This window comes from Haliotis rufescens, unplaced genomic scaffold, assembly GCF_023055435.1.
Source record: "Haliotis rufescens isolate VD_foot unplaced genomic scaffold, xgHalRufe1.0.p SCAF_16, whole genome shotgun sequence".
NCBI lineage: Eukaryota > Metazoa > Mollusca > Gastropoda > Lepetellida > Haliotidae > Haliotis > Haliotis rufescens.
Window position 1 is genome coordinate 12142127 of NW_025963846.1, and position 18371 is coordinate 12160497.

The 18371-nt window shown below is 39.9% G+C and overlaps 1 protein-coding gene across 2 annotated transcripts in view; it reads left to right on the forward strand.

The window, feature by feature from the left end:
* Positions 1-18371, forward strand: part of LOC124136756 (hepatocyte growth factor receptor-like) — a 52879-nt gene that overhangs the window by 19206 nt on the left and 15302 nt on the right. For both annotated transcript variants that reach the window (XM_048396876.1, XM_048396875.1), the window contains 8 exons: positions 1159-1297; positions 3121-3260; positions 4438-4650; positions 8319-8418; positions 10247-10519; positions 12556-12723; positions 15418-15700; positions 16359-16496. In XM_048396876.1, the coding sequence (XP_048252833.1) occupies positions 1159-1297; positions 3121-3260; positions 4438-4650; positions 8319-8418; positions 10247-10519; positions 12556-12723; positions 15418-15700; positions 16359-16496 (1454 nt within the window). The remainder of the gene's footprint in view (positions 1-1158; positions 1298-3120; positions 3261-4437; positions 4651-8318; positions 8419-10246; positions 10520-12555; positions 12724-15417; positions 15701-16358; positions 16497-18371) is intronic.

Here is an 18371-nt window from a genome sequence, read left to right on the forward strand (position 1 = left end):
TGAAATATTTTGATACTTTATGCGAATGTTTGTCACCATCACCATGATGGCAAACAAACCAACAGATGATCTCTTGTGTGAGAAAATAATGTTGCAAATCAGAAAAGGACTTTTTCTCCTCGGAGCTCAGATATAAATCTTTACGTGAAGGAAAATTAACAGTTACAGTCTTTGTCACAAATTAAGAAACATATTTTTGAAATTTAAACAGCTGATTTAGCTTGAATTTTCATCAATATTTATGCAAAAGTTTGTTGATACTGTTGACTATTTGTTCACGTGTTTTTTCACACAAAATCTCAGGTTGATTCCAAAAAATGTACAAAGAGTGAAACCAAAGTTGGCTTTCAATTGGCATGTGACAGGTCAGGTTGTAAACTGAAACTTTTCTTAAATTCATTTTAGCATTAAATTCATTTTAGCATGTAAGGTCTAGGTGAACACAGAAATATAGTCAAGTCCTGTTAATCCGACAAGTTTGGTTGCATATGATTAATGGGTATGTTGGATAAACAAAATTAAGTAGTATCAATGTTTATGATCAAAGGAGTGCGAGACTGTTGGATTAATGCCATTCACACAATATTCTTGTAATCCATCCATCCAAACATCCATCCATCCCAGAAGAATACCATACAGTGAACATGACCAAGAAATACATCATCACAAGAGGCACTTCGAGCCATATCAGTAGATACTTGCAAAGTTGAAAGATATCTTACATGCATGCATGCATGCACACGTGCACACATGCACGCACGCGCCCACGCACGTACACATGCACGTATACAGACATACATAGATGCACACACACACACACACAGATGCACGCACAGAAGCACAGAGGGAATTTTATTCATAATTTAATTCTTGAGACTCCCAAACAAATTCGAGACGTTAATGTTCGACTGTACCAGTATCTACATGAATCGGGAAATTTGTTCTTATATTGGCTGCAGATTTGAGGCTGAATATCGGCCTCTGAGCAGGTATAAATAAATCCTTGAATGTTAAGCAGATTATTACGTCATCACCATGGTTACTTCCTTTTTCATGGCTTTGCAAGTTTTGACTGTGCCATTTTGTTTTCACAGTCTATAACGTGCCAACTTTGGTTTTTGTATTCTTTGTAGACTTTTGTGCTTACTCTATTTTTAGACTTGTATGCATCACAAAGGCTACTAAGAGTGAAGTTGGCAGCATTGTTCGAGTGGATGTCCAAGACATTTATACAGATGCTGAAAGACCATACCAAGTCTCAGGAATAGCAGAATCAGTGGAGTCGTTTACGTTCAAGGTAAAATTGTGCAGCTTTAGGCTTAATTTTTTTTTTTTAAATTGGTTTTCAGGCAGTGGCTTTTGAAAATATAGTGTCATGTGGCCTTTTTTTTTTTTTGAACTAGTACGTAACCAAATAAACATATGTGTACATTCAACCTGGGAAAGGGTCCAAGGGCATGTAATTTTATTCCCTGTGAGTGAAACATTGTCTGCCATACAGTACAGAAATACCATTGAATTTGTAAATTATCATATCCAGTGATGTTTTATCAAAAAGTTAATTTTTTCATTGACCAAATTTGCAAACGGCAAACAGAGCTCCAGATAAGGTTTTGGTGTTGTGGGTATTTTACCCATACATTTTAAAATCATTGGGTATCAGTAATTCTATCTGGGTATTCAAATTTCTGTTACCCACTAGTTTTTATACATGTTGGTATTTAAGTTAAATATTTAAAACACTATTCATCTAGTCCCTGCAAACTGGTTTCGTGTGGGTTTCGAGAGCCTTGTAGGACTCAAAAATACCACGATACTTCCACAAGAAAGTGTGATGGCAAATGATCATGATGTAACTGTCATCGTGGAGTTTGGCAAGGTTGACGGAATGCCCGTTTATAATTTCAAAATAAGTTGCTGATTTGCTAATCGAATACGCAGGGTTACTTCACAATATTTTGATGATACACTCAAGTTTTATTTTTGTAGCATATCTGTAATGTTGGTTGCGTATTTGATACGCTTGGATTTTATTTTACTGCATATTTCTCCATTTCTGATGCGTATTTTACGCAGATACGCAGCTTGTCTGGAGCTCTGGGCAAAACATGCACACAACTTTAGCCGCCATGACCATAACATATAACACAAGATGCGCAGTACATCAGTGCGCATGTAAGGGGAAGTAACTGCACGCTATATTGGATCATCTTGTTTTTAAGTATTGTAGGATTTCACTGCCGGCGTCGTGTGTGTTCAAGACGTGGAATATTTAAGGATGTTATTATTTTTTGAAAATTGTAATTAAAACGAAACATGCAGCAGACTTTGTGATGATGCGGCGGTGCCTGAGAACCAAGGATATTTCTTTTTTTACCCTTAAGTATCGATTAAACCCCAGACATACAGGTAGTTGGTTCGTGGTAAAATCAGGATTTATTTCTTTATTAACACATCATTCGATTTAATTATCTTCAGTCAGACTGACAGCACTAACTCACTCGGCCATCATGAAACTGAATTTCTTTGTTCCTATTTGTTTTATTCCCTACTAGCTCACGTGACTGAAAGTCAGGTGAGCTTATGTTGTGGCGTATTGTCTGTCCATCCATCTGTCCATCGTTAACCACCATCTTCTCTGTAACGACAAGGCCTATTGAAACTTTGTATGAATGATCCAATGGCCTGATATGGTGTCACTAAAAAGTGCTTACGGAAATCCCATCTGATATTAAACATTGCTGCCATTTATTTTTTCGTAATTCAGGTGAGCTACAGAACTTTTGTCGGTTTTTTTGCCCATATATGCCATGGGTTAAAGTCCCTGATTTGCCGATTATGAATTGAACTGTCGCCATACTATTTCCAGTGCAACAATGAGTTCATGCGACACCACATTGCTGTGACCTCTTTGCAAACTTATTAATAAAAACAGTGGATCAGTTGGTACAAATTAACCAATCAGCATAAAGCCGAAATTTAATCGTCAGTTCCTCAGTGAGTATTACTAAATATAATTTTGCTATATCCGTGTCCTTGTGGGTAATGTTTATTTGATCACTGTTATGTTAGTGGACCTTTTGACAGGTAAATTGGAATGTTCCTCTGTTCTGATCACAGAATGTGTCGCTAGCATCATTCAGCCCCAACCATGGCCCAATATCTGGTGGGACCAACATTACAATCCACGGCGAAAACATGAATGTGGGCAGCGAGCATAGCGTCATAGTTGCATACAACTTCAGCTGTATTATCTTCAGGTAAGTAGGGGCACGACTGGCCCAGTCGTCTGAAGCGCCGTCATTCGCTGTGCAGAGTTGCGTCCCTTGGGCACGCCAGAATCCTATGATTGTAGGTTCGAATCCTGGTTCGCCTCGATGATGTTTCTAGGTTTGTCAGCACCAAACCCGTGCTCGTGGTTTCACCCAAGTGGTAAAAGTCTGAGACCTGCATCACTTCGGGCTTTCCTCCCACATTAAGCTGACACGCCGGGATATAACTGGAATACTGTTAAAAGCGGCGTTAAACCCAACTCACTCACTCACTCTTCAGGTAAGTAACCCGTTCACAAAGATACACTATCCATTGTTTGCTCCAAACTATATTATAGAGAACACTGACCTATATAGCTATGACAGTATTCCCCATACAACACAGGCCATAGCCTTGCGGCCATCTTCACTGCACATTGCTTCAATGTCCAGTAGTGTTATGCACAGAGAGGGGCGAGTTGGACGTCTGCAAGCTATACATGGGCACCCTCCAGTACCTAACCAGAATAGATAATGTAAATTATGACATTATTGCGTCATCAAATTACTGCGAGTGTGATGAGTTCCTCTTTCCCATGAACTTTGAACTCAACAACCCATACTTGCTGTAAAAGGTGACTATGCTTGTCATGAGAGGCGACTAACAGGATTGGGTGTTCAGGCTCCCTGTCATGGTTGATGCATGTCATCGAATCCCAACTGGATTGTCTGGTCCAGACTCAATTATTTACAGACCCCCATCATATATCTGGGATATTGTTGAATGCGGCTTTAAACAACAAACATACAAACAACCAAACAAACAAATCCTTTGAACAATGTTGAACTTTAAAAACTTATAAGCAAATGATAGCACAAAGACTGTAGACTTAAAATTCCATCATATTGTATGGGTGGATGGCAGTTAAATTGAATAAGGGGCAATGGGTGGCCGTGTTGTGTAAGGCCCCACAATTTGCTGTGCAGAGTTGCATCCCTTGGGCATGCCAGCCACCTATGATGGTGGGTTCGAATCCTGGTTTGCCTCAATTTTGTTTCCAGGTTTATCAGCACCACACCCACATTAAACCGAACTCACTCATTCAGAAGATTTCTAGAAAACAAATTTGTTTAAGATTCAACAAGCATGAAAAGATTCCTGTCTGTAAGACACTTTCTTGTGCAGCTTGAGCAGTAGGAAGATCAAGTGTACGACGGCGAAGTGGTCCGAAGTCACAGGGTTGATTCCGCGTCAGAGGAGGTCTGCGGAAGCACATAAAGGCAAAGGACCTGTCAGAGTGATAGTGGATGGAACATCTTTCACAGACAATAAAAGCAACTTCCTTTACCTACCCGATCCAGTCATTACAGACATTGACCCTGCAAGAGCTTTTGTCAGGTAATTCCTGATTGGTTGGTATTGTTCTCAATAGTGTTAGTTCCAGCAAGACTTGAGTCTGTTACTGAGAACTGGAGTACAGTTTTCCTCGTTATTGCGCCCTTCACTATAGCGCTAACTTGGTTATAGCGCGCTAAAGCATGGCTCCCCAAATTTACTAACATTTTCAATAAACTCAAGTTTTCCAATGACTCTGTGATTTCCCCCATCTCAGAAAACATTATTAGCTGATCACCGCGAACACGTAACACCGGAAATACCAGTCAACAAATCTGAACTGAAGTACGCAATTTAACCCTATTATTATAATATCTAGTAATAAAAAAAAAGTTCATTGTTTATCTGGACTAAGGTTGCAATATATTTTTTTATTTATATTAAAAATTCATTCAATAATTACAATAATGTTTACAATAATTTCGGCGAAACCGTATGCGAAGTGATCGGTAGATCGCATAACTCACTGTTATTAACAGCAACCTTGGTCAGATTATCGCTATTTATGCCTTGAAATGAACTTTAGTTGCAAGAGAATGAATACACATATCATAAATGCCGTACCATGACTTGCTAAAAGTCATCTTTGAGGCAGTTGGATTATTAAATGTCAACATAATGTTTTCGCAATCGAAATACATGTAGCGTGGGAAGTCCCTACGGTGACTGGTTAAAATCGTTCCATACGTCAAAAAATATCCTGCATACAATCTGTTCCAAAGTGCTACGCTTGTGGTTCTTATAATTTTAAGTATATATGGTGGAAGCTGCAACTAAAATAACACGATATTGGAATATATTATTCCTGATAAAATAATAATTTCAGATATAATTTCTTCCGACCATTGCATCAAATTTCTTTGAAGTGGTATCAGTGGGTACGTTTTAACTGAATCACTGGTGGATTGGGAGGAAACATGTGCACACCTGATTGCTATTTCCGGCTTAGTTTACGAGAAAATACACACAGTAATCTTAATCTCTGCATATAAAAGAATGCCTTTGAGAGTTTTGTTGGTCATCTACCACCTGCGACCTGACCTTGGTTAAACCGCTGATCATCTATAACGGTCATCAATTTTGTAGCGAGGGATCACTGTACTTGCCAAGGGGAGATAACTCTGATTGTTTGAGTCACTGTTGAAGAAGTATCAACATCTCAGGATTTTGAAAATATTTTAACCAGGATTTTGTAAGCGTGGTATTTTACCTTAAAGGGGAAGTGTACACGCAAAAATTACTTTCTTTCTTTTTCTAAACAAAACGCAATTTTAGAATTAGTTAGTATCTGTGTTTGAAAATATACACTCATTTTTTTCACAGTGAAAGTAGGAAGCTCACAATAGTGTGAAAATGATATGCCGTTATGAGGCCTTCGTTTTTCGAGCTAAACAGGCCTGAGTTATCTCCCTTAGATTATGACGTAATTGGTGCCAATTCAACTGGGTCCCTGTCTATTCTGAATGCAAAAGATATCAAGTACATGTACAAGTTTTCGGTAAAACAACATGGCCTACGACACACTCCGGCGCAGTGGTGACTCAGCATAACACTATGCTGGCTGGCATCTGAGACGCTAGAATCACACACCTGTACCTACACCACGTGAAGCGGCTCTAACAAAGCATGATGACGTCATAATGTTTATCAATTGGCACCAATGACGTCATATTGCAAGGGGCATAAGCCATGGTGTTTTTGTTATGGAAATAGAACACTTGGTAAATGTGAAAAATATAAATCGTTTTAATGCAAAACATATGTTGATTAATTGTGATATTTTTATATTTTTGTCTATGACACTTCTAGGTTAACACTTTTATTGTGGAAAAAGTGCAAGAAAATTAGGTTCATTTCCGTGTGAACTTGCCCTTTAATATATAGATACATGAGATCTGCGGTATCATAACCAAATTACTTGAATACCCTGAAAATTAAAAATCATTTCTGTTCTGTAATTTCAATGGATGACTTCTGTCAATTACAAATGAAATTAAGTTTTCATCAATCCAAGTAACTTTTGTTCAGCCTTTAATGACATTTGATTCAAAGTCCACTCTTTCGCTTGTTTTGATGAGTGGCAGCATTTTGGTGTGAGAAAGAAGTTAACAAACGCTTGTAATTTTTTACCTAAATTATTAATATGTTCTCAGTAATAACAAAATACATGTAGCTTATATCCTAATCAGACGGCATATTTGGCCAATGTCTGTTAAAGAAGTAAATAGAATGTTGTTTTGCACAGCAGGTCTCAAAACTAGGTTTTAAAGGGAGGTAATTATATTGATTATTTTTGTTGTAAGCGATTTGTTACTGACGATCAAATGCTGAAAGTAAAAATGAATGATTCTGTGAGGGAAATGGCTGATATAATCAGGGATGGTGGGATTGACGAGAAAAAACCTGATTTGGTTTACAAATAAACCGAAAAAAGTAAATATTGTAAAACAAATGTATGACAGTAAAATAACGAAATAACTGTGCAAGACGCATGGTTGAGCTAGTTTGAAAGGGCGGAGAACGTACCTGACAGTGACTGTGAATTATTTTGTACTGTCTGTCGTAAATATCCCTCCCCAACTCAAAACTTAATTACAGTAAATGGTAATTATAACTGAGAACATACCACTTTTTAAAATTTAAGAGGGCAAGTGAAAATGTTGCAGGAAAAGTTCAAAATAACAGCTACTGGTACTTGCCCTGGAGGACAAGTTGGGTTTAAACATTTTTTGATTCCTGATAATAGGCGGGGCTCAACCTACCGGTATGTGTTCCATTTTTTGCAATATTTGAAATTTGAAATTTGATTTGACCTATGCACTTTGGGCGTAGTGACAGCTGAAACTTCTTCTTGCCATTACTCATCCGTTTTTGTTCAAATTATAAGAAATTTGGTATATGTGTTGATTCAATACCGATGTTATTTCCCTGAGATATTTGAAATTTTTACCTTAATTTAACCTTTGCACCATGCTCCTTAATTCTTCCCAAATGCATTTTCTTTCACTGTAATCATCATCTCTGCAGAAAGGTTTGATGTTGCAGCAGCATCACCGTTACAAAAATCTTTTTAGATCATTGTTTTGGTCTATGTTTATGTTGTTCATGTCAATCCTCCCTCCTCTCTCTCTCTCTCTCTCTCTCTCTCTCTCTCTCTCTCTCTCTCTCTCTCTCTCTCTGTGTGTGTGTGTGTCTCTCTCTCTCTCTCTCTCTCTGTGTGTGTGTGTGTGTCTCTCTCTCTCTCTCTCTCTCTCTCTCTCTCTGTGTCTCTCTCTCTCTCTCTGTGTCTCTCTCTCTGTGTCTCTCTCTCTCTCTGTGCAAATGTACCTATGTATAGCTAGAATCTAGGAATTGATAAGGTACAGAATAGCTGCCAGGCCGAAAATATATGCCGGGTCAACGGCTAGAGTTAGATAAACAGACACCGGGGGTTAATATGGTACATTTCAATTTGGCCAGCTGTTGTGTGGTGGTCTGTGAACAGCATCAAATATATATCAGTATATTTGACCAACAGGTGTCCTGTATACTGCAAGCGTACTGATGATTCTGTGTGATCAGTGAGGTAGTTCCAGACAATGTATAATTTTGAACTGATTGAAAAAGACATTAATAAATTTTAGGAAATGTGATATGAACCTCGGATACATGCTTGTTGCTCTCTGTTTCAGTGGAGGTCGGAGGATTACTGTGAAGGGCCAACACCTCAACTCGGTCGCACACCCTCAGATTGGTGGCATCGATAACAATGTTGTCTTAAAAAGGTCAGAGGTGAGTGTATTTGGTGAAGGAAAGATTCGCCTGCCTAGTCATAAACTCCCCATCCTCTCCACCACTCACACAACCTTCCACACCTCCCCTCTAAACTCCTCCCCGTCCCACACAATACCTCCCCTCTCTGTCAATAACTCCCCATATCCCAAAACTGTCCACTTCCCCTTCGATCTCATTGTCCAGAAAGCAGATGGATGCGTCATACGAAAATACGTTCAAAGATGGCCCTGCTTGTTACCCTGTCTGGCGCTCAGCATGAAGGGGCTAAAACAAGGACTGCTCAGCTTGGAGTCAGTATACTGTGTCTGAGTGGGGTATCCTTGTTAAACTTTCAGGACTGTGTGTGTGTGAGAGACTCCATCACTCCAGTGCCCACAATGTTGCAACACCTTCAAAAACTCCCCTTGACCCTCAATAACTAAAAGCAAGGAAGAGAGTATTACCAAACTTAGAAATTTACAAATAACGATCAAATATATCAGAATAAATTGAGAAAATGTTTCAAATATTGAGGAAGATATGTCGTATCTACTTTGGCTGTATCATACACCCGTATCTTATACACATGAAAACAAATGTTAGAAAGTCAATCCTTAATTTAGTATTTTTATACTTCAGGTTCTAAGACTAAGTATCCATTGGGGGGTAAGAAATTCATCAGTAGAGACTCAGGTGTTTAATATTGATGTCGCCAGTCGGGCATCTGTTTCGGCAGTGTCCTAAACCTTCGCCTGTTCACCTCTGGCTTGAGAAAATGATGTTTCAGTATTGGTTTGAAGATCCTGTTATGGATGTTGGCCATTGTTACCTCTTCTTGTCTTAGCATGATTCAATTCCATGGGCGAGGTTGTTAGCTTTGATGAGCATAAAAAGTGATGCCAAGCAGGCTCACCCTGTTGTCTGTAGGAGACAGTTTCGTGTAGCCTGTCTTGTCGAACTAATTGACCGGAGACCCCTTCCAGATTGGTTTTGGTTACATGTAGGCTCCATACTTCAAAGCTGCGATTGTTCAAGAAATGATGTCCTACATGAAGACACATAACACATGTACTACCTGTTATCATGATATTGTGTCCTAGTAACATAATTTTTTTTTTACTTTTTCTTGTGTTCACCCATTCACGAGTTCCTGTCTTTACAACACTAAACTGTGCGTCATCTTGTTGTTGAAGCATTGTTTAGCACCAGCTTCCTTGTGAACATCTCACATTTGCGGTCTATTACAGGCTTGAGGTATCTGCACCCCACCATCTGACCGTCGGATGTAACGCATGGTGTGAGACAGGATAAGTTTAAAGATGTGAAAATTTTACGTTAAATTGTATATTTATAAACTTGTCCTATCTCACCATGTCACAGGCTATATGCCCTCCCGACCATCCCTGCATCACAGTTACCCCAGCCTGTCCGTGCCAGGTTATTTCAGATGATCAGGTCGTGGAGGGTCGCGATGCATGGGATTGCAGTGCGTGACCCATTTGTTTAGGTGCTGACCATGGTGATGATGGGATGTATTCGGGTGATATGTTTTTTGAAGCTGGAAACTTTGTTCTAGAGCATTTCCACACCCAGATCGCAAGAAGGATAAATGCATGGCATGAGATAGGAGACAATTTATTGTAAAATTTTCAATATAAATGCTTATCAGATTTTCATAGTGTTTGTAAAAAACTGTATTATCAGGTTATTATATAGTTTTTAAAATACCCATGCCAGGTGACGAGAATATTTTCACAAACACATCAGCACACCTCTGTAAACTATAATATTGTAATTTATATGAGAAATAAAAAGAATAAAAGTGACCTGAATGCAACTGTTTCAGGAGTGTGATGTGACTGATGGAGGTAACGTGATGATTTGCAATGCCATAGACGTGTCAGAGGCCCTTTCAACATCCCCATCTGAAAAACTTCCAGTGGGGATCAAAATCTTCTTCATAATGGACGGAGTAAAGAATCTCAGCCAGTCCGTATTCCCGAATGCGCGGGCTCGGATCAGTAATTTCCAGTACTACCTCGATCCCAAGTTTCACAAATTCACGGGAGACAGCCACATATACTACTTCCCTGTCACAGAAAGACATCTACAGATAGAGGTAAGGCTATCACATCGTTTTTTAAGCATTTGCCAGCCTTACAAACTCACAAGACCCGATAGGAGTTCCAGGTTGGAATAGGTCTACAGAACCTATTGTTGTACGTGACAACTTGCTGGGTCTGGTGGTCAGGTTTTGGGGACTTGCTTGATCGTTACCGACGGAGTGGTTCGTTGCTCATGATATCAATCACTGTCTGGTCCAGTGTTGATTATTTACGGGTTGCTGTCATACAGTTGTAATATTGCTGAGTGTCACATTCTACAGCATGAAACAATTATGCAATCAATTTAAGTATGGGGGTTCTATTTGAAATGGACCCGTGAAGATCCCGGGGTAGAATAGGTCTTCAGCAAACCATGCTTGCCATAAAAGGTGACTATGCTTGTCGTAAATCACTGGATTGTCTGGTCCAGACTCGATTATTTTACAGACCGCCGTCATATAGCTGGAAAATTGCTGAGTGCGGCGTTAAGCAACAAACAAACAAACAAATCTATTTGAAATTATTTTGTCTGTGCATCAGTGAAGTGATTGTACAATCAGACTGAATGAGCTTGTGACAAGATGCATGGATGGCTCACTCACTTTCCTGTGAAATGACACCCATCAATACACAGTGAAGTCTTTCATGTGTTGTATGCTTCGTTTGTTTGTTGTTTAACGCCACACTCAGCAATATTCCAGCTATATGACGGCGGTCTGTAAATAATCGAGTCTGGACCAGACAATCCAGTGATTGACATCATGAGCATCAATCCACACAATAGGGAAACAATGACATGCATCAACCAAGTCAGCGAGCATGACCAGCTCCTGTACCACTCTTCTACAGTATGTGATCACGTTACACAGCCAATTGACGCCGTTGGTTTCTTGTAGTTTAAAACCGCACTCTGAAATATGTGGCCTGTTAATTATCACAGTAAATGACACGCCGTCACCGATCCTGACCACCCGATCCTTTATGCCTCCTCTTACGGCCAGCAGAGGTCGCTGGTGACCAGTTCTACCCTGGAGTCAGTTGGTATAATGCTGGTTGACACGCCCACTTTTCTTACTGGACGACTGACTGCCTCCGTGGTCTTATGGTAGAGCGTTGACCCAGAGAGAGGAAGGTAGGGGGTTCGATCAACGGCCGTTTCATCCCAAACAACGTTAAAAGATGGTATTTTTTGTTACCCTGCCTGGCACTCGTCATTAAGGGGACAAACTAGGCCTGGTCGGGTCGGAGTCTGTCTACTGTGTCTGAGTGGGATATTCAAGTTAAACTGCATCATAATATCTCAGTGGGCTAGCACTATAAAATTGGCTTTAGTCTGGACTAGTACAAGCAGCCACACACACACTCATGTATGCCGTGTCGTTACTGAAGTGCAATAATCTTGAACATGATGTTAAACCCTATTTCGTCTCACCTCACCGTACTGGACAACCGTTATACATTAGAATGTCCCCGCATACAGCTGCTCTTTGTTCCGTTATTATGTATGTTCAACAGGAGGCCTGCATGCGTGGGAACTTGTCATTAGGGAGATTTTGCATGCAAATACATGCGACAAAACCCTTTCCATATTCATAAGAAATCTCTGCCAAAAGCATAGTTGATTTTACAGTTCCAACTACATCATGAGCATTTGTTTACGAGTCTCCATCAAATAGTAATGACACCATGTGTTCGCGAAATGGTGAGCACAGCCTCCACATGCAAAGGCAAGTCAATTGTTGATCACCGATGTGACGTTAAACCTTAACTCACTCACTCACTTAATTGTTGATCACTGAATATGTTATGAACGTCAGTGATTTTTATATTTAGCCGATTTTTTTCCTTCTAGGGAGAATACCTAGACCTTATTTTGTAGTGGTCCCATCTGAATTTTGACATTCGTCACTCGTAACTGTCGAAGATGGTATCCTACGATTTCAATTGGCCTCCAACAAGCGTACTAGATCTTTTCTGGTCATGTTTGGTGTCTGGATACCGAGATTTCGTAATTTTGATTTTTATATTTAGCTAATTTTGTTCCTTCTAGGGAGAATACCTGGACCTTATTTTGCATCCATCAGAGTTCAAGGTCATGGTTGGGTCTTCACCATGCAATGTCACTGAGGTCAAGGCCACCTCTCTTTCCTGCATTCCTATCAACAAGCCAGATAGTGTCAGCGAAAGTAAAGAGGGCCAAGTGGCGCACTTGGTGACTGTAAGTATACATTCTTGAAGCATTCTGTTACCATGGTTACAGTGATGACATACTCTGCAGTCATTCTATTTCATGGCGTGATTAGTTAATTTTTGACATTGTCTTAGATTGTTTGTTTTTTTCCTTTTTACCTGATGAACACTTTGGTCTTCTATGATCATGTTAGTGTGATGTTAGTGTCATGAACTAACACTTTGGTCTTCCATGATCATGTTAGTGTCAAGTTAGTGTCAAGAGCTAACACCTTGGTCTTCAGTGATCATGTTGGTGTCATGGCCTAACACTTTGGTCTTCTATGATCATGTTAGTGTGATGTTAGTGTCATGAACTAACACTTTGGTCTTCCATGATCATGTTAGTGTCAAGAACAGGGGTCCGGAAACCGTCATATGCGCCGGACATGTCCGATTGGGAATCTCAAATGTCCGTTTTAAAATATTGCTTACCAGACATTTTAAAAAGTATTGTCCGGACATTCTTAAATTTTGACCGGACATGATCAACAGTTAGGACTGAGCAGTTTCTGTCTGCAGTTGCAACACAATGAAGATTAACTACACTGACAAGCTTTGTTTGTTTTGATTGCTGTAAATACATCGTACCTACATGATAGTCCAATCGGTCAATCACTGTAATAGGCAATAAACTGAGTTGACACCGATTAATCGAGGATTAATTACTGAGAACATCTTGTTAATTTGAGTGAGTTTACAACTGTACATTAACACCTTGCATCATCGATGTACCTCATTATCCTCACAATGCTACGATACGTAACCTCAGACAAGAAGCGAAAGCGTGATGACAGCCAGTCGACCGATGCAGATCAGTCGAGCAGATCTGCCAAACCCTCAAAGTCTGGACGATCATTTTGTAAGTCGTGGTTAACGACTTTCACTCGGTTGACATACAATGAGGATTTGCAGATTTTATTGTTTTCAGTAGCTAGTCGTATATTGAATCTTGATTGACCGCCATTTTGCTTTCTCGGACGATCGATATCCAATTTTTTTATGGTCAATAATTAAGTACAGATGAAAAACAAATATTCAAATAACTATTGCTATCAACGATATTTTAGTATTTGTGATTAAATTATCTGTCTTGTTTTTAAAAAAATCTTTACCGTAGTTTAAAAAAACCCTTTTCCCGTGAGGTCACGTGATAACCAAATATGGGATAATAGTCTCGATCCAAATGTTACAACGTGTACACTTGAGCAGACTCATGAATATAACTCATGAATATTAATTAGACCGTTCACTACGTTAACAGATCGTTATTATAACAGAAACAAACGTATGTTTTCCATGTAAATCTAAAATGATATTATTTGTTATTAATTGTCCGGTGAATTAAACAATTTAAATTGAAATAATTCATAATTCATCATATTATGAATACGTAAACTTGTAATGTGTGTGAAAAGTCGTACTAAAATACGCTATTTGAAGGGGGCGTGGCCTAAATGCAAATGTCCGATTGGGATTTTAAATTTTCCGGACCCCTGGTCAAGAACTAACACCTTGGTCTTCCATGATCATGTTGGTGTCATGTTAGTGTCATGAACTTACACTTTGGTCTTCCACGATCATGTTGGTGTCATGTTACTGTCATGAACTAACACATAGGTCTTCCATGATCATGTTAGTGTCATGAACTTACACATAGGTCTTCCATGATCATGTTAGTGTCATGTTAGTGTCATGAACTTACACACAGGTCTTCCATTATTATGTTAGTGTCAAGAACTAACACCTTGGTCTTCCATGATCATGTTAGTGTGATGTTAGTGTCTTGAACTTACACATAGGTCTTCCATGATCATGTTAGTGTCATGAACTTACACATAGGTCTTCCATGATCATGTTAGTGTCATGTTAGTGTCATGAACTAACACTTTGGTCTTCCATGATCATGTTAGTGTCAAGAACTAACACCTTGGTCTTCCATGATCATGTTATTGTGATGTTAGTGTCATGAACTTACACATAGGATTTCCATGATCATGTTAGTGTGATGTTAGTGTCATGAACTTACACATAGGTCTTCCATGATCATGTTAGTATCATGAACTTACACATAGGTCTTCCATGATCATGTTAGTGTCAAGAACTAACACCTTGGTCTTCCATGATCATGTTAGTGTGATGTTAGTGTCATGAACTTACACATAGGTCTTCCATGGTCATGTTACTGTCATGAACTTACACATAGGTCTTCCATGATCATGTTAGTGTCATGAACTTACACATAGGTCTTCCATGATCATGTTAGTGTCATGTTAGTGTCAAGAACTAACACCTTGGTCTTCCATGATCATGTTAGTGTGATGTTAGTGTCATGAACTTACACATAGGTCTTCCATGATCATGTTAGTGTCATGAACTAACACATAGGTCTTCCATGATCATGTTAGTGTCATGTTAGTGTCATGAACTAACACATTGGTCTTCCATGATCATGTTAGTGTTATGGTAGTGTCATGAACACACACATTGGTCTTCCATGATCATGTTAGTGTGATGTTAGTGTCATGAACTAACACTTTGGTCTTCCATGATCATGTTAGTGTGATGTTAGTGTCAAGAACTAACACTTTGGTGTTCCATGATAATGTTGGCGTCATGTTACTGTCGTGATGTTATGCAAATGCCAGGCTGTTATGAGCTTCTTCTCTATTCCCATCTCTAGATTGATGTGGGCTATCTTCACTTCGAGGATATAGGCGATGTTGTCTACACCAGCGGCATTTTAGTGGGAATGGCGACCAGCATCATCATCCTTATTGTCATCCTCGTGTTCATCCTGGTAGCCGGCATTGTGCTGCTCATCATCATGAAGGTCAAGAAATTTGGCTTCTTCAAGGAGATCAGCGATGAAGACCATCATGTGGCATACACTGCGGGACAGGAAATGAACATCCATCAGATGAGCGGAGCGGGAGGCACTTATAGTTTTGAAAATCGACAGAATGGTTAGTTTTTATCAAACAACTCTGGCAGGAGAAGAGGGAACCAATGGTTGCTGGGATGCAATTGCTCTGTGACGTCAGACTGTACAGAAATCTTATTTCTCTCTCGTTAGTTTGTATTGTAACAAAACATTTCAAAACATTTCAGCATACATGTCAACTTTCAATCAGTCAGCCATTGAATATGAAAACTGCAATCATTACATAAAAAGATTTAGTCTGAACATGGGACTTTGCAGCAAACAAGTCCAAAGATTTGATGCCATGTGCCTCTGTAATTAATATGAATTGAAGCTTATGAATTGTTATTTTGTGGTCGTAAGATACTGTAGTTTTAAAATATAATAAGAAGTCAAAATGTGATTTTTTACCCATAAGGGTGCCCTTGTACGAAACAACCTTAGCTCTACGACTGTCGTAGGTAAACGTTATGGTATGGTAGTTACGATCACCTTAGTACTAAGATCGCTTTGTACAACAGCTCCAAGGTCCCTTAACTCGTGATTGGTCTCAACATAAGATTGTAGAAGAAAGAACAAATTGTAAATCATTTACAATTTCTGTCAAGGGCATTAAGGAGACAGTTTGTTTTCTGTGGATGTTTGTATATGCTAGTGTTGCTGAAACAATTCAGACTTTGTATAACTATGTTTCTGTTCAGATTATGCTGAGCGGCGTCCTGTGCAGGATCACCATACGGCTTTGTCATTGGTGAGTGACGACATGCTAGCACTCATACAAAACGAGAATCTGCTTATCGACCACCAAGTTCTTACACGTGGAGACATTCTGGGAAAAGGTGAGTGAATGTGGTCAGTGAGATGAACATGAGATCAGAATGATGTAAAAGTGAGATCAGAGTGAGATCAGAGTTCAGAGTGGCGTCTTGAGCAGAGTGAATTACAGCAAATAGGTCAGTGAGATTAGTTGGGTCAGTGTGAAGTTAGTGTGAGATCAGTGTGAAGTTAGTGTGATCTCGGTGAAGTTAGTGTGAGATCAGTGTGAAGTTAGTGTGAGATCAGTGTGAAGTTAGTATGATCTCAGGGTGAAGTGAGTGTGAGATCAGTGTGAAGTTAGTGTGATCTCAGGGTGAAGTTAGTGTGATCTCAGGGTGAAGTGAGTGTGAGATCAGTGTGAAGATAGTGTGAGATCAGTGTGAAGTTAGTGTGAGATCAGGGTGAAGTTAGTGTGGGATCAGGGTGAAGTTAGTGTGGGATCTGGGTGAAGTTAGTGTGAGATCAGTGTGAAGTTAGTGTGATCTCAGTGTGAAGTTAGTGTGAGATCAGTGTGAAGTTAGTGTGAGATCAGTGTGAAGTTAGTGTGTGATCAGTGTGAAGTTAGTGTGGGATCAGTGTGAAGTTAGTGTGATCTCAGGGTGAAGTTAGTGTGAGATCAGTGTGAAGTTAGTGTGAGATTAGTGTGAAGTTAGTGTGGGATCTGGGTGAAGTTAGTGTGAGATCTGGGCGAAGTTAGTGTGATCTCAGGGTGAAGTTAGTGTGAGATCAGGGTGAAGTTAGTGTGATCTCAGGGTGAAGTTAGTGTGGGATCTGGGTGAAGTTAGTGTGAGATCAGTGTGAAGTTAGTGTGATCTCAGGGTGAAGTTAGTGTGATCTCAGGGTGAAGTTAGTGTGAGATCAGTGTGAAGTTAGTGTGATCTCAGTGTGAAGTTAGTGTGATCTCAGGGTGAAGTTAGTGTGGGATCAGGGTGAAGTTAGTGTGATCTCATGGTGAAGTTAGTGTGAGATCAATGTGAAGTTAGTGTGAGGTGAGGTGAGGTGAGGTGAAACTGGGTTTAACGTCGCGTCCAAGATTATTGCACTTATATAGCGACGTGCATGTATGTATATGTGTTTGTGTGGCTGCTTATACTAGTCCGGACTGATGCCGATTTATAGTGCTAGCTCACTGAGATACCATGCCGCATTTTAACATGAATACCCCACTCAGACACAGTATACTGACTCCGAGCCGACCAGTCCTTGTTTTAGCCCCTTAATGCCAAGCGCCAGACATGGTAACAACAAGTACCATCTTTTAACGTCTTTTGGTATGACGCGGCCGGGGATCGAACACCGGACCTTCCGCTCTCCGGGCGGACGCTCTACCACAAGACCACGGAGGCGGTGAAGTTCGTGTGAGATCAGGGTGAAGTTAGTGTGGGATCAGGGTGAAGTTAGTGTGATCTCAAGGTGAAGTTAGTGTGATATCAGGGTGAAGTTAGTGTGAGATCAGTTGGGTCAGTGTGAAGTTAGTGTGAGATCAGTGTGAAGTTAGTATGAGCTCAGAGTGAAGTTAGTGTGAGATCAGTGTGAAGTTAGTGTGATCTCAGGGTGAAGTTAGTGTGGGATCAGTGTGAAGTTAGTGTGATCTCATGGTGAAGTTAGTGTGATCTCAGGGTGAAGTTAGTGTGATCTCAGGGTGAAGTTAGTGTGAGATCAGTGTGAAGTTAGTGTGGGATCTGGGTGAAGTTAGTGTGAGATCAGTGTGAAGTTAGTGTGATCTCAGGGTGAAGTTAGTGTGAGATCAGGGTGAAGTTTGTGTGATCTCAGGGTGAGGTTAGTGTGGGATCTGGGTGAAGTTAGTGTGAGATCAGTGTGAAGTTAGTGTGAGCTCAGGGTGAAGTTAGTGTGAGATCAGTGTGAATTTAGTGTGAGATCAGTGTGAAGTTAGTATG